This window comes from Enhydra lutris, unplaced genomic scaffold (assembly GCF_002288905.1).
Source record: "Enhydra lutris kenyoni isolate GAN:26980312 unplaced genomic scaffold, ASM228890v2 scaffoldscaffold17, whole genome shotgun sequence".
NCBI classification, from domain to species: Eukaryota; Metazoa; Chordata; class Mammalia; order Carnivora; family Mustelidae; genus Enhydra; species Enhydra lutris.
The window spans coordinates 21,853,594-21,867,037 of record NW_019154101.1 but is presented as its reverse complement, the minus strand read 5'-3'; the positions used below and the strand labels follow the sequence as shown (position 1 = coordinate 21,867,037).

General features: G+C 36.1%; 1 protein-coding gene across 3 annotated transcripts in view; it reads left to right on the top strand.

Annotated features, from left to right (window-relative positions):
• LOC111147650 (ethylmalonyl-CoA decarboxylase 1) overlaps positions 1 to 13,030 on the top strand; it is a 75,793-nt gene extending 62,763 nt beyond the window's left edge. For 2 of the 3 annotated variants that reach the window (XM_022503847.1, XM_022503844.1), the window contains exon 6: positions 12,301 to 13,015. In XM_022503847.1, coding sequence (XP_022359555.1) covers positions 12,301 to 12,709 — 409 coding nt within the window. In that variant the 3' untranslated portion in view covers positions 12,710 to 13,015. Of the gene's footprint in view, positions 1 to 12,300 lie in introns of all 3 variants that reach the window. The other variant, XM_022503846.1, reaches the window with a different exon arrangement.
• Positions 13,031 to 13,444: the final 414 nt, after the last annotated feature.

Sequence of the window (13,444 nt, the reverse complement as noted above, 5' to 3'; positions counted from 1 at the left end):
CAGGTCATGATCCCAGGGTCATGGGATCGAGCCCCACATTGGGCTTTCTGCTCAGCGGGGAGCCTGCTTCCCCCTCTCTCTACCTGCCTCTCTGCCTACTTGTGATCTCTCTCTTTCTGTAAAATAAATAAATAAAAATAAAAAAATTAAAAAAAAAGATAATATCAAGGGTGCATTATTCTCTGTCTCTGAGTAATCCTGTTGGTGTGGCTTTCTTTCACTCCTTGTTAATTTGTAATTTGGGAGAAGATGCATGGAAAGATCAGGAATCAATGGCAGCAGTCTTCTAGACCAACCCCTGAAGTTTTAGTTTTTAAAACTTATAAGATTAATCAGTGAAGTTTTCCAAACATTTAAGAAATAACATCAATCTTATATATACTCTTTATTTGAATAGAAGTTTTACTTTCCAGCTCTTTTAATGAGTATAATATTTATTCCAAAACCTAGAAATGACGTAATAGGAAAGCAAATTACAGACCAATCCTGTAACCATAAATGTAAAAATCCTTAACAAAATATTAACAAATTTAATCTAATGATAAAAATGATAATGCATCATAACTACAAGGGGCTTTTTCTAGAAATTTAGGGTAGGTTTAACATTAGAAAACCAATTAGTATAATATATCATATTAACAAAAAAGGGAGACAGATCATTACAATCTGATAGATGCAGAAAAAGCATTTGACAAAATTCAACATCCATTCGTGATAGAAACTCTTAACACACTAGAAAGGAACTTTCTTAGTCTAATAAAAAACATTTACAAAAATCCTACAGGAAACATCTTCGTAATGATAAAAATATTGAAAGCTTTCCCTCTGACATAAAGAACAAGGAGAGTACTATTGCCACTTCTGGTCATAATGATACTAGATATCCTAGACAGTTTAGTAAGGCAAGATTAAAGAAGTTATAAGGATTGGATTCTAAGAAATAAAACCTTATTATTCACATATGACATCATTGTGATCCAAGAGAATATATAAGCTAATCTTTTAGAATTAATAAGTGAACTTTGTAACTTTTCTGGCTGCAAGGTCAATAAAAGTCAATAGCATTTCTATATTACAGCAGCAAACAAATAAATAACAAAGTTAAAAAAAAACTGTACATTGAGAGTAGCATTAGGAAAAAACCTAACACCTAGGAACAAATCAAAAGGCATGTCAGAATTTTACATTGAAAGCTGGAAAACAATACTGAGAGAAATTAAAGAGTACCTAAATAAATGGTGAATTAGAAATATACCATGTCCATGGAATTAAAGACTCAATATTGTAAAGATTGACCTCTCCCCCCCAAATAATCCACAGATTCAATGTAGTTACAATAAAAATCCCAGCAAGTTGGTGTGTACGTGTGTGTGTGGGTGTGGGTGTATCAGCAGTCTCTAAAATTCATATGGAAATGCAGAATACCCGGAAGAACTAAGGAAGTCACAAAGAACAAAGTTAGAAGGCTTATACTATCAGATAGTAAACCTGTTATAAAACTAAAGTAATTTAAACAGATGCTTTTTGTACATACAGTGGTACAAAAACTGACCAGTAGAGTTCAGAAACAGATTGAAAATATATGGTTATTTAATCTAAGACAAATGTGACACTGTTCGTGCATTAGGGAGGAATGGTCTCTTTAGTCAGTGTATTTACATGTGTAAAATCCATTCATGATGAATTGCAGATATAAAAGTGAAAGGTAAAACACTGAAGCTGTTTAAAAGAAAACAGGAGAATATCTTTGTGGTCTTAAAGTAATCAAAGATTTCTAAAACAGGAAACAATAATCACTAACCATAAAGAAAAAGATTGATAAATTAGACTATATTAAAGTTAATAACTTTTATCAAAAAAATAAGTAAAAGCATGAAAATGCAACCTGCAGAGGGAGAGATTATCTCAATATTTGTATCTGACCAAAGACATAGTTAGAATAAATAAAGAACTCCTTCAAAGCAGTAAGACAACCCAGTTAAAATAAAGGGGCAGAAAATTCCAGTTTTTCAGAGGATATCTGAATGGCCAAAAAAAAAAAAAAAAAGCCATAAAGCACTAAATTAATTAGCCATTAAAGAAATGCAAATTAAAATCACACCTTTTTATTATACTCCCACAAGAAAAGCTAAGATGAAAAACATAGAATATAGTAAGTGTTAGCAAGGATGTGAAGCAACTGCAGCTTTCAGAAAATACTGATGGGAGTATAAGTTGGTACCATGGACAATGCCCAGTATCTACTAACGTAGAATGTCACATATCCTATGACACAGTAATTCTATTCCTGTGTATCTGTGGCTAAACAGAATAATGGCCTTCCAAGCCCTGGAACCTGTGAACATGTTATGTTATATGGCAAGGAGGAATTAGGTTGCAGATAGATATAAGGTTGTTACTCAGCTGACTTTAAAACAGAGGGATTATCCTGGTTTAATCCCCTACCCTGGTGGGTAGACCCAGTGTAACCACAAGGGTCCTAAAATGCTATAAAGGGATACTGACAAGTTCAGAGTCAGAAAAGGGGGGTTAGTGATAGAAGCAAGATCTGAGTTGATACAGTGTGAGAAAGATACAACCCATTGGTGCAGGCTTTGAAGATGGAGAAGTGTGGTCACAGGCCAAGAAACTGGTTAGGCTTTAGAAACTGGAAAAGGTAGGGAAATGGACACTTCCCTGGAGCCTTCAGAAAGGAGTGCAGCTCTACTGAAATCTTGATTTTAAACTAGTGAGTCTTTTATTGGACTTTGTAATCTACAAAACTGTAATAGAAAGTAGGAAGCATCACAGTTCTGGACTTCAAGCTGTATTATAAAGCTATAATCATCAAGACAGTGTGGTACTGGCACAAAAATAGACACACAGGTCAATGGAACAGAATAGAGAACCCAGAAATGGACCCTCAACTCTATGGTCAACTAATCTTCGAAAAAGCGGGGAAGAATATTCCATGGAGAAAAGACAGCCTCTTCAACAAATGGTATTGGGAAAATTGGACAGCCATATGCAGAAGAATGAAACTGGACCACTTTTTTACACCATACACAAAAATAAATTCAAAATGGATGAAAGATCTAATTAGACAGGAATCCATCAAAATCCTTGAGGAGAACACAGGCAGCAACCTCTTTGACCTCGGCCATAGCAACTTCTTGCGAGGCATGTCTCCAAAGGCAAGGAAAACAAAAGCAAAAATGAACTATTGGGACTTCATCAGGATAAAAAGTTTTTGCACAGCAAAAGAAACAATCAATAAAACTGTAAGAAATGGGAGAAGATACTCGCAAATGACACATTAAAGGGCTAGTATTCAAGGTCTGTAAAGAACTTACTAAACTCAACACCCAGAAAACAAAAAAATCCAGTCAAGAAATGGGCAGAAGACATGAACAGACAATTTCTCCAAAGAAGACATACAAATGGCCAAGAGACACATGAAAAAATGCTCCACATCACTTGGCATCAGGGAAATACAAATCAAAACCACAGTGAAATACCACCTCACATCAGTGAGAATGGCTAAAATTAACAAGTCAGGAAACAAAAGGTGTTAGGTTGGGAGAAAGGGAAACCCTCTTGTACTGTTGGTGGGAATGCACGCTGGTGCAGCCACTCTGGAAAACATGGAGGTTCCTCAAAATGTTAAAAGTAGAACTACCCCGAGACCCAGCAACTATATTACTTTGGTATTTCTCCAAACGATACAAAAAAGGTGATTCTAAGGGAAGCATGCACCCCAGTGTTTAGAGGAGGAATGTCCACAATAGCCAAAATATGGAAAGAGCCCAGATGTCCATCAACAGATGATGTGGAGTGTGTGTGTGTGTGTGTGTGTGTGTGTGTGTAATGGCATATTACCAAACCACCAAAAAGAATGAAATCTTGGCCATTTGCAACAATGTGGATGGAACTAGAGGGTATTATGCTAAGTGAAATAAGTTAGCCCAAGAAAGACAAATACCATATGATTTCACTCATATGTGGAATTTAAGAAACAAAACAGATGAATATAGGGGAAGGGAAGGAAAAAAATACAAAAACAAAGAGGGAGGCAAACTGCAAGAGACTCTTAGCTCTAGGAAACAAATGGAGGGTTGTTGGAGGGGAGGTGGGTGGAGGGATGGGGTAACTGGGTGATGGGCATTAAAGAGAGCACTTGATGTAATGAGCATTGGGTGTTACATGCAACTGATGAATCACTAAATTCTACTCCTAAAACAAATAACACTATATGTTAACTAAATTGGATTTAAATAATGAAAAGAAACCTAATATAGTATAAATCCAATAGAAATGCATACAGATGTTCATCTACAGAGAGGTCCTACAATGTTCATGGCGGCACCATTCATAATAGCTAAAATCAGGAAACAACCCTAAAGGTCCTTCAACAGCGGAAGTGATAAATCAGAGTAGACAGGGTTAATTGAATTATCTTAATGGTTTATGTCATCACACTATGATAATCTGGTGAATTCATTTTCAATATAAAAATTACCTGCCAAATATTGAGCATGTTTGTAGTCAGAGTACACTGTCTTTTGTGATACTGAACATAAAACTGAAATATTATTTCATGCAGAAGTTTACTACTTGATCATAGAATATTTATTAAAAGTTAAATTATGCATGGAAATAATTCTCACTAACTTCAGGATATTAGCTGCCACTGGAGAAAGAAAGAAAAGTCAGGAAGAGAAGGAAAAGGGATGAGAATAGAGTTCAGAAATAAATGTGGCAAAATGTTAACATCTGTAGAATCTGGGTAGTGAGTACTTGAGTGTGTTATTTTCTGTGTATTTGAAATATTTTGGAATTAGGGAAGTTCTTAACAGAATACATTAATTCTACCAACTATGGTACATACCTTTTTTCCCACAGTTAGGTCTTAATTTCTTAATTAGATTTCTATACCCATGTTGTCCTTTAAAGTGACAGCACAGCAGGGGACCAATCATGCCTTTATACTCTGGTTTTTTGAAGTTAATATTGGAGGAAAAAAGTCTTATTTTGGGTTCTGGAACTCTGCACATCTACAGTCTACACTTAATGAAATCTGGATTCCTCAACAGGTTTTAGAGGGCTTTTAACATTCACCTAAGAGTAATAATGCTGTAATTCCAGCAAATACTCACTTTTTCTTCCTATTGGAGATTGTTTGCCCCATGAAGTCTTTACTTACTAACAACTAAAACGATAAAACAAAAGGAATCCTTGAATAGTTAGCCAGAAGTTACCTAGAAGGTGAAAGGTGAAAAGGGGGTGATGGTGATATTGGGAGCCAGCTGTTGTAGTGCAGGAAAATTAACAGCATAATGGAATGAAAGGAAAATCAAGTTTAAGTACTTCCATTATGCTTTTAGGTGATCTGGTAGACAGAACAATGGCCCCACAAAGCTGTCTACTCACATTCTCTTCTTCCTCAGTACTCGTTATAAGTTGACCCTGGAACAGCACAGGTTCACATTACATGGGTCCACTTACGCCCAGATTTTTTATATTACTGTAAATGTATTTCCTCTTCCTTATGGTTTTTCTTAATATTTTCTTGTCTCTAGCTTACTTTTTTGTTAAAATATAGTATAAAATACATATACAAAATATATATTAATCAACTATATGGAGGGGACCCCCTATGCATGGGGTCAGTGTCCCTAATGCCAGTGTTTTTCAAGGGTCAACTATATTAACATTTGGCAAAAGGGACCTTGCCAATATACTTAAGGTTCTGAAGTTGTAAACATATCATCCTGGATTATCTGCGTGAATCCAGTCTAATCACATGAGCCTTTAAGAAATAAAGACATGAGGCAGAATGGGAAGCAAGAGAGATTAGAGGCAGAAGGCATCTAAGATGGAGAAAGAGACCTTAAACCAAGGAATGCAGGTGGCCTTTAGAAGAAAACAACCTAGGGGTGCCTGGGTGGCTCAGTGGGTTAAAGCCTCTGCCTTCCGCTTGGGTCATGATCCCAGGGTCCTGGGATCGAGCCCCACATTGAGCCCCGCATCGAGCCCCGCTTCGGGCTCTCTGCTCGGCAGAGAGTCTGCTTCCCCCCACTGCCTCTCCGCCTACTTGTGATCTCTGTCTGTCAAATAAATAAATAAAATCTTTTAAAAAAAATAAGAAGATAAGAACCCCCCAGTTGAAAGCCAGCATAGAAACAGGGACCTCAGTTCTAAAATCTCATGGAACTTGATTTTGCCAACCATCTGAAAAAGTCTGGAAGTTGATTGATCCCTAGAGATCCCAGAAATGAAAACAGTCTTGCAGTATATTTAAATATACTTGAAAACATGAATTTAATAAGTATAAAATATTCCATCAGTATGGATGTACTAAATATCCTCCTTTGGTTGTTTCGAGTTTTTCTTTATTATGACTAATGCTATAATAACTACCTTATAAAAGGCTTTACCACATTTCAGATTATTTCCTTAGAATAAATCCTGTTAATAGTTCAAGTACTTAATCAAAGGATATGAAAATGTTCAAAGTCTTTCATACATAGTGCCAAGTTATTCTTCAGGAAGGACTCTGCCACTTTATACTAATACCAGCAATAGATGAGTACCTGTTTGAGAGCATCCTGTCTTCTACTGAGTATAATTTTTTAAAACTGCTTTCTAATTTTAATAACCAGAAATTAAATTTTAATTTGCATTTTTAAAGGTTTTTGGTAACATAAATTTTCATGTTCGTTGGGATGTGTGTGTGTGTATGTGTGTGTGAATTGTCTACATTGTCTTTTCCTGTTTCTCTTTGGAAGATCAAGGATTTAGCTGTTTATATACAGGATGAAAAACACATTTTTATTCCTCCATCACCCTAGTGAAATAAAATTCTCACCTATGCAATTTAGAGTCTGCCTAATTTGTGTCCATTCTCTAACACTGTTGTCACTAATCTAAATATAATAGATTAGCTCCAGGTATTCGCATTTCCAGCTGCTACCCATTAGATTAAGGCATATTACAAAGAAAGGGAGCTAGAAGCATGCTTATCCCAAGGGAGCTACTGCAGATTGCCCTTTCCTTTACATATGAACTTTATTTATAAATAAAACAAAATATCTATAACATACACTTGCACAGAGACAGATGTGCACACTGTGTGCACATACATATCCCAGAGTAATTAAAAATCAAATTTCATTTCTGATGTGGCAGTGCCTGTTCTTTGAATATGAGATGTCCACCTTAGGAAGCAATCACATTGCCTGTGTTGGCTTGTTTTGCAGTTACCACCATATTATGTGGAAATTCTTACTTTAGATCCTGTAATATCAAGAAAATTCACCTCTGAGCAGGCTTACTTACTGAATATTAAAATCAGAGTTGATATCCCAAAATATTTTCCTGTCTGCTCTTCCCTCACTGTACTATTACCCCTTCCATACACGAATACAAAAGTTCACTCATTCAACCATATACGTCCTTACTCAGGCAGTCTCTGGATAGAATAAATGGAGCCTCATGAGGTCAATCACTTAAGAGTAGGAAATCTACTCACAGAGTAGATTATGGGGAAATTATGGAGAGCATCTGTGGGTTCTTGCCTTCTCGTTTTCATAATTTGTTGTGGGGTATGATGTTAGGTAGAAAGCAGGAGGGAGAAGGCGCCAGGGAAGTACATGTGCAAACAAATCAGTGCTAACGTTTAAGCATGAGTTACAGTATTGTTTGTGATCAGAGATGCTCTTGCTACTTATATACTTTTTATATAACATATTTCCTCATGTCACCACAACTTGTTTTGTTGCCTTTGGCTCTTAACATGCACTGTAGGGGCGTCTGGGTGTCTCAGTCATTAAGCATCTGCCCTCAGCTCAGGTCATAAGCCCCAGGGGCTCCCTCCTTAGTGGGGAGCCTGCTTCTCTCTCTCCCACTCCCCCTGCTTGTGTTCCCTCTCTCATTGTGTCTCTATCAAATAAATAAAATCTTTAAAAAAAGGTACTGTAAAAGGACTAGCAGTTTCTGGCCCTAAAGCTTATTTAAATCAGTGATTCCAAACTTTAGATTTATGACATTGTTATTAATTTGTAACACGAATGCTTTGTTTAAAATGTAAAAATATTTATGCTTTTACTTATATTACACAGTATTCCTTAAGTTATCCTTAGCTATATGTCTATTTTTTTAAATCAACTTGGACTCTTTTGTTTCAGCCTTATCTATAGAACACAGTATTATTGTTTCAGCCTTATCTATAGAACACAGTATTATTTCTACCTTTACCTGTAGATAAAAATTGTATATATTTTGTAGTCTCTGTTAACAGATACTGAAGAAGGATAGTATACCATCATTTGTTGGGCTTCCCAGTGTAAGTACAGATAGTTCTTTTACTTTCAGTACTTTAGGGATCAAGTCTTTTTAGTCCAGGAAACAACTTCATACTGCATTTCTAGCAGAAAAACAACGGTTACTTGTAGTGACCGACCTATTAATGCAATCAACTTCATACAAGTGAGTACACATAGCTTAAGAAGTGTCAGGCACTGTGAGGCTACAAAATATATGTAACTTTTATATTCTGAATAAAAGTATAATACTGTGCTCTACTATGGATGTGGCTGAGGCAGATTCAGAGCTTTTTTTTTTTTTTAAATAAAGTATGTTGTATGCAATCCCTTTAAGATTTCTTTTATTCAAATGAATTGTTGCAAATATATTCTAAGCACTTTTCATATTAACTCATTTAATAATCATAATTCTATGGCATAAGTGCTATAATATCTATTTTATAAGCAAGCATACTGAAGCCCAGGGATGTTGAGTAGTTTAATCTTCCTCACCCTCTTTACACTGTGTGTCTTTCCTTGCTGTATTCCACAAGGTGTAGCATGCAGTCAGTCTAGCGGCAGAGCCTGGCGGTCTGGTTCAAGTCTGTGCACTTCACATCAAAGCCTTACTGTCATCCAACATAATTGTTTCTCAGTTCTTTATAACAGGGTTCGCTAAAAGTACTTTTACTTAAAAAATAAACATTTTAAAAAACATTTTCTAAGCATTACTTAAAAACTTCCTTTTTAAGTAAAACTTGATAATTGTCTTAAAATTTTTCTTGGGGGCCCTGGGTGGCTCAGTTAAGGGTCTGACTCTTGGTTTCAGCTCAGATCATGATTCCTGGGTTGTGAGATCAAGCCCAGCCTCAGGCTCCATGCTCATCAGGGAGTCCGCTTGAGATTCTCTCTCGGTCTCTCCCTCTGCCCCTCCCCCTGCTTGCATGAGCGTGCTCTAATAAAATCTTTAAAAATAGTTTTTCTGGAATACATTTCTTCAAAGACCTGCAACTTATAGCTAACTTACTAGAAAGTACTAGCACAGCTAACAGTACTTTCAGGTATCCACTGATTTTACAACAGCTGTCGAAGGTGATACTTTTTATTACCAGTAGTTTACTGTTGCATACACACGGTAATGAGGAGCATATTGACATTTGATTAATTTCTTCATCCCCTTTCTACCAAGATGTCAAAGATTTTAAACATTGCCAATAATAACTACAGTGATAAGCAGAAGATACTTGTAATTCTTTTTCTTGACAAAATAAGGGAGTTTAATATCATTTTATAAATTGAGTTTGCTGTTAAATCTTCAGAATTTTAAGATTTAGGTCTTCCAGTTTTCCGTATAGATTATTGCTTGCAATAAATTTTATTACAGGTGGCATAACTGCATCTAAAGTCTAGAAGTAATTAGTGTATAATTCTGTAAGGTCTATCAGGAGGCTGTTTCTGTTTTTGGATATTGGACATTTTCTTTGTAGATTATGGTTATCAACATTTAAAATTTTATATTTAAACTTTAATTTTTAGATTAATAGAGTTTTGTGATCTCTCATTGCTAAAGTAAACTACCAGGGCCCCTGGGTGGCTCAGTGGGTTAAAGCCTCTGCCTTCAGCTCAGGTCACGATCCCAGGGTCCTGGGATCGAGCCCCCTATCAGGCTCTCTGTTCAGCAGGGAGCCTGCTTCCTTCTCTCCCTCTCTGCCTGCTTCTCTGCCTACTTGTGATCTCTGTCGAATAAATAAATAAAATCTTAAAAAAAAAAAAAACTGCCTGTAGTGATTAAATTCTGACGTCCAGTTTTGACATATCATGCCTAGGGTGTATGTACTGATGTGTTGTCATTAATAAATTTTTTGGTAGTATTTGCTAATGTACATTAAATATATGTCAGTAGATAAACATACCCTAGGCATGGTATGTAAAACATGGATATCAGAGTTTGATCACAACAGGTAGTTTTTACAAAGATTATCTTAAGATTTGTTAGAGTTGTAAAATATTTCAAAAAGTATACCTGACCTTGTAAAATATGGCAGAAGAAAAAAAAAAATACATGGTATAGAAACAGAGACTTCTTTAGAAGCAGAGAATTCCAAATATAAGTGTGCTTACATAGATAATAACTTTTGTTGTCATAAACTCATCTACATTATCCCCTCATTTTGGGCTTTAACCAACTTTCATATGTTCAGCTGATTCTAAGTGAATGTATTTTCTGACATAATCTTTTTCTGTATAGTAGGCATATTTCTGAGCCAACATCAGTGTCAATTCTAGGATGTAATTTAGAACCATGACACACTCAGTTTATGTGGTGAAAGTTTTATAGAACTGTGTTGAGTATTAACAGTATTCCTATCTCTAAGACTACTAAGTCATTATTTCTATAATTTCTATCCACTTTCTTAATTTTTGACATTTTTCTTCTGTTTATTGTAACAAGGCAGTACTCCTCTCACAGTTTTGGGCTAGATTCAATTCATAAGAGATTTGTCTTTCTTCCTTTCTACTTAAATTTATTGAAAACTACTATTTTCATGGCTATTTGCCTTTAAAAGCAATTGTTCATAATTGAGGCAGATTTTCCCTTGTAGGAGTTCACAGCTGTGAAGAGAAAGTTCTCTGTCCCAGTGAGTTAATAAATAGGCTTTTGTGAGAATTTACTGGAATATTTTTTCCTGATTAAAGAGTCAAAGACTAAGAGTCCGTTGTTCTTGGTGCTGATAGAATCAAAACACCTGCAGCTGAGCATTTTACACTTTGAAAAGCAGAACTAACATAAGGCCATCTTTTGCATAGTGAGTAGTTTGACAGCTATAATTTTTCTTAAAAAATTAAAATTCAGACATCACCTTTGTTCCAGATTACAGTGAAAGCTCATTGAAGTGTGCAATCAAAATAAAACACAGGCAGTATTTCCTACACAGGATAGCTTTGTGCATTCTGTTAATAGTATATGGATATTTAACTGGCAAATATGAAGCCATTTACTATGTCCACTGATTAGTGTTAACACTCCCCTTTCTTGTTCCACTTTGCTTCTTAATCACCCTATTAATAAAAACCTTGTTTGGGGAAAATGCATCCCTACTACAGGAAATCATCATTTAGTCCAGCCCCTGCCCTGTCGGCTTTCTTAATGGCAATGCTGTTTCCATCCTAGTCTTGCTGTTATCTGTACTGTGAGGTTAAGAGCACACCTAATAAGCTAACCTTCCTGGGTTTAAGTTCTGGCTCTGCTATAGTGGCAATGGCCTTGAGTGGGCTATTTATTTAGTCTCTGTGGCTTCAGTTTCCCTTTGTAAATGGGGATATTACTATACCTCATATCCTTGTTCTGAGGACTAGTTAACATTAGTTAACACCGCCAGCACCCATCTCCTCAGTCTCTAGTCCTTTGCCCCATTTTATTTTTTCTAATAGCACTTATCACCGCTGGTCCTATATTGTTCAGTGTTTTTTCTCTTATCAGGACTGTGAACTGAACACACGGTTTTATTTTGGTCATTCCTGTAGTCCCACACCTAGACAACCTGGCATAAGTAGTGCTTAGTAGTGCTTAGTAGGTATTTGCTTGAAGACTATAGATGCTGGGTTAAGAACTTTACTATGCGTTTTTTTTGTTTTTTGGTTTTTTTTTCACAGTATGACCCTAGCATTCCCTACTCCCATATTTTCACTTAGTCCAGATTTTCTCATTAGGCCACCACTCACTTTAGAAAGATACTTTGGGGTTTCAGGAATAAACATAAAATAAAAACTAAATTCTTATTTCCCAAAGCAAAGGATAAGTAGCACAATTAAAATGCTGATATCATTTTCAAAGGGAATTATTAAAGACTGTGTAGTAAACTGAATTGTATACTTAGCCAGATTCTTTGAACTTTCAGTTTTTAATATAACATATCTACCTATAAAGTTCTATGGAGATTTCAGATTAGATAATGAATAGTACTTTATGACTAAAGCACATATACTTAATTAATATTTTTTCTTTTCTCTTTTGCAGATTAATGACTGCAGAGAGTGTGATCAGATTTGTCCACAAAGACATGGGTGTAATACCAAGCTGGGGCGGTGCTACCCTACTAGTTAAAATCATTGGCAGTAGGCAGGCTCTCAAAGTGTTAAGCGGAGCTCTCAAATTGGATTCAAAAAAAGCTCTAGAAATAGGAATGGCTGAAGAGGTCTTGCAGTCTACAGATGAAACTGAATGTCTAGGGGAGGCACGAGAATGGCTAAAGCAGTTTACCAGAGGGCCACCAGAAGTAATTAGAGCTTTGAAAAGATGCGTTTCTTCAGGCAAAGAGCTTTGTTTCGAGGAGGCATTACAGATTGAAAAAGACCTAGTAGGAACAGTTTGGGGTGGACCTGCAAATAAAGAGGCTATTGCCAGGAAAGGAAAATTTAATAAATAGTTTTTAAAAATATGATGTACTACAGGTAAAACCCCAGTGATTAACATTTATAGAAGTTAAATACCAGAATTACTTTGAAGGCTACACTAGTATTTGATTTGTTTTTAATCATTTTTTGAATAGTTGAACTTATTGACCTAGTTTCCAATATATTTAGGTAATTATCAAGTAATCTGAAACATTTAGCTAAAATATCCCACACTTGGCTTAAAAGTTGTCATCAATTCCCACACTAGTTCTTACCCTATAACCAACCAAAGACCAGTTTTTTAAAAGGAAAAAACCTTTCCACAAAACCTACTCCTGGAAATTTTTTTTTTTAATGTTTTATTTATTTGAGAGAGAGAGATCACAAGTAGGCAGAGAGGCAAGCAGGAGAGGAGGAAGCAGGCTCCCTGCTGAGCAGAGAGCCCGATGTGGGACTCGATCCCGGGACCCTGAGATCATGACCTGAGCCGAAGGCAGAGGCTTAACCCACTGAGCCACCCAGGTGCCCCTGGATTATTTTTTTATATAGTATTTGTTCTGTCTTACCTGGAAATAATTTACAAGATAACTTAATGAAAATTGCGCTAAAGAACAAAAGTGGAGAGGGGTCAGGGACAAGATAAGAAAAGGTATGATCAATCATTTTCTTCTGCTCTAAGCAGCTAGGATGGTAAAGAACTGGATCAGTTGGTGGAGCATGTGACTCTTGATATTGGGGTTGTGAGTTCAAGCCTCACACTAGGTGTA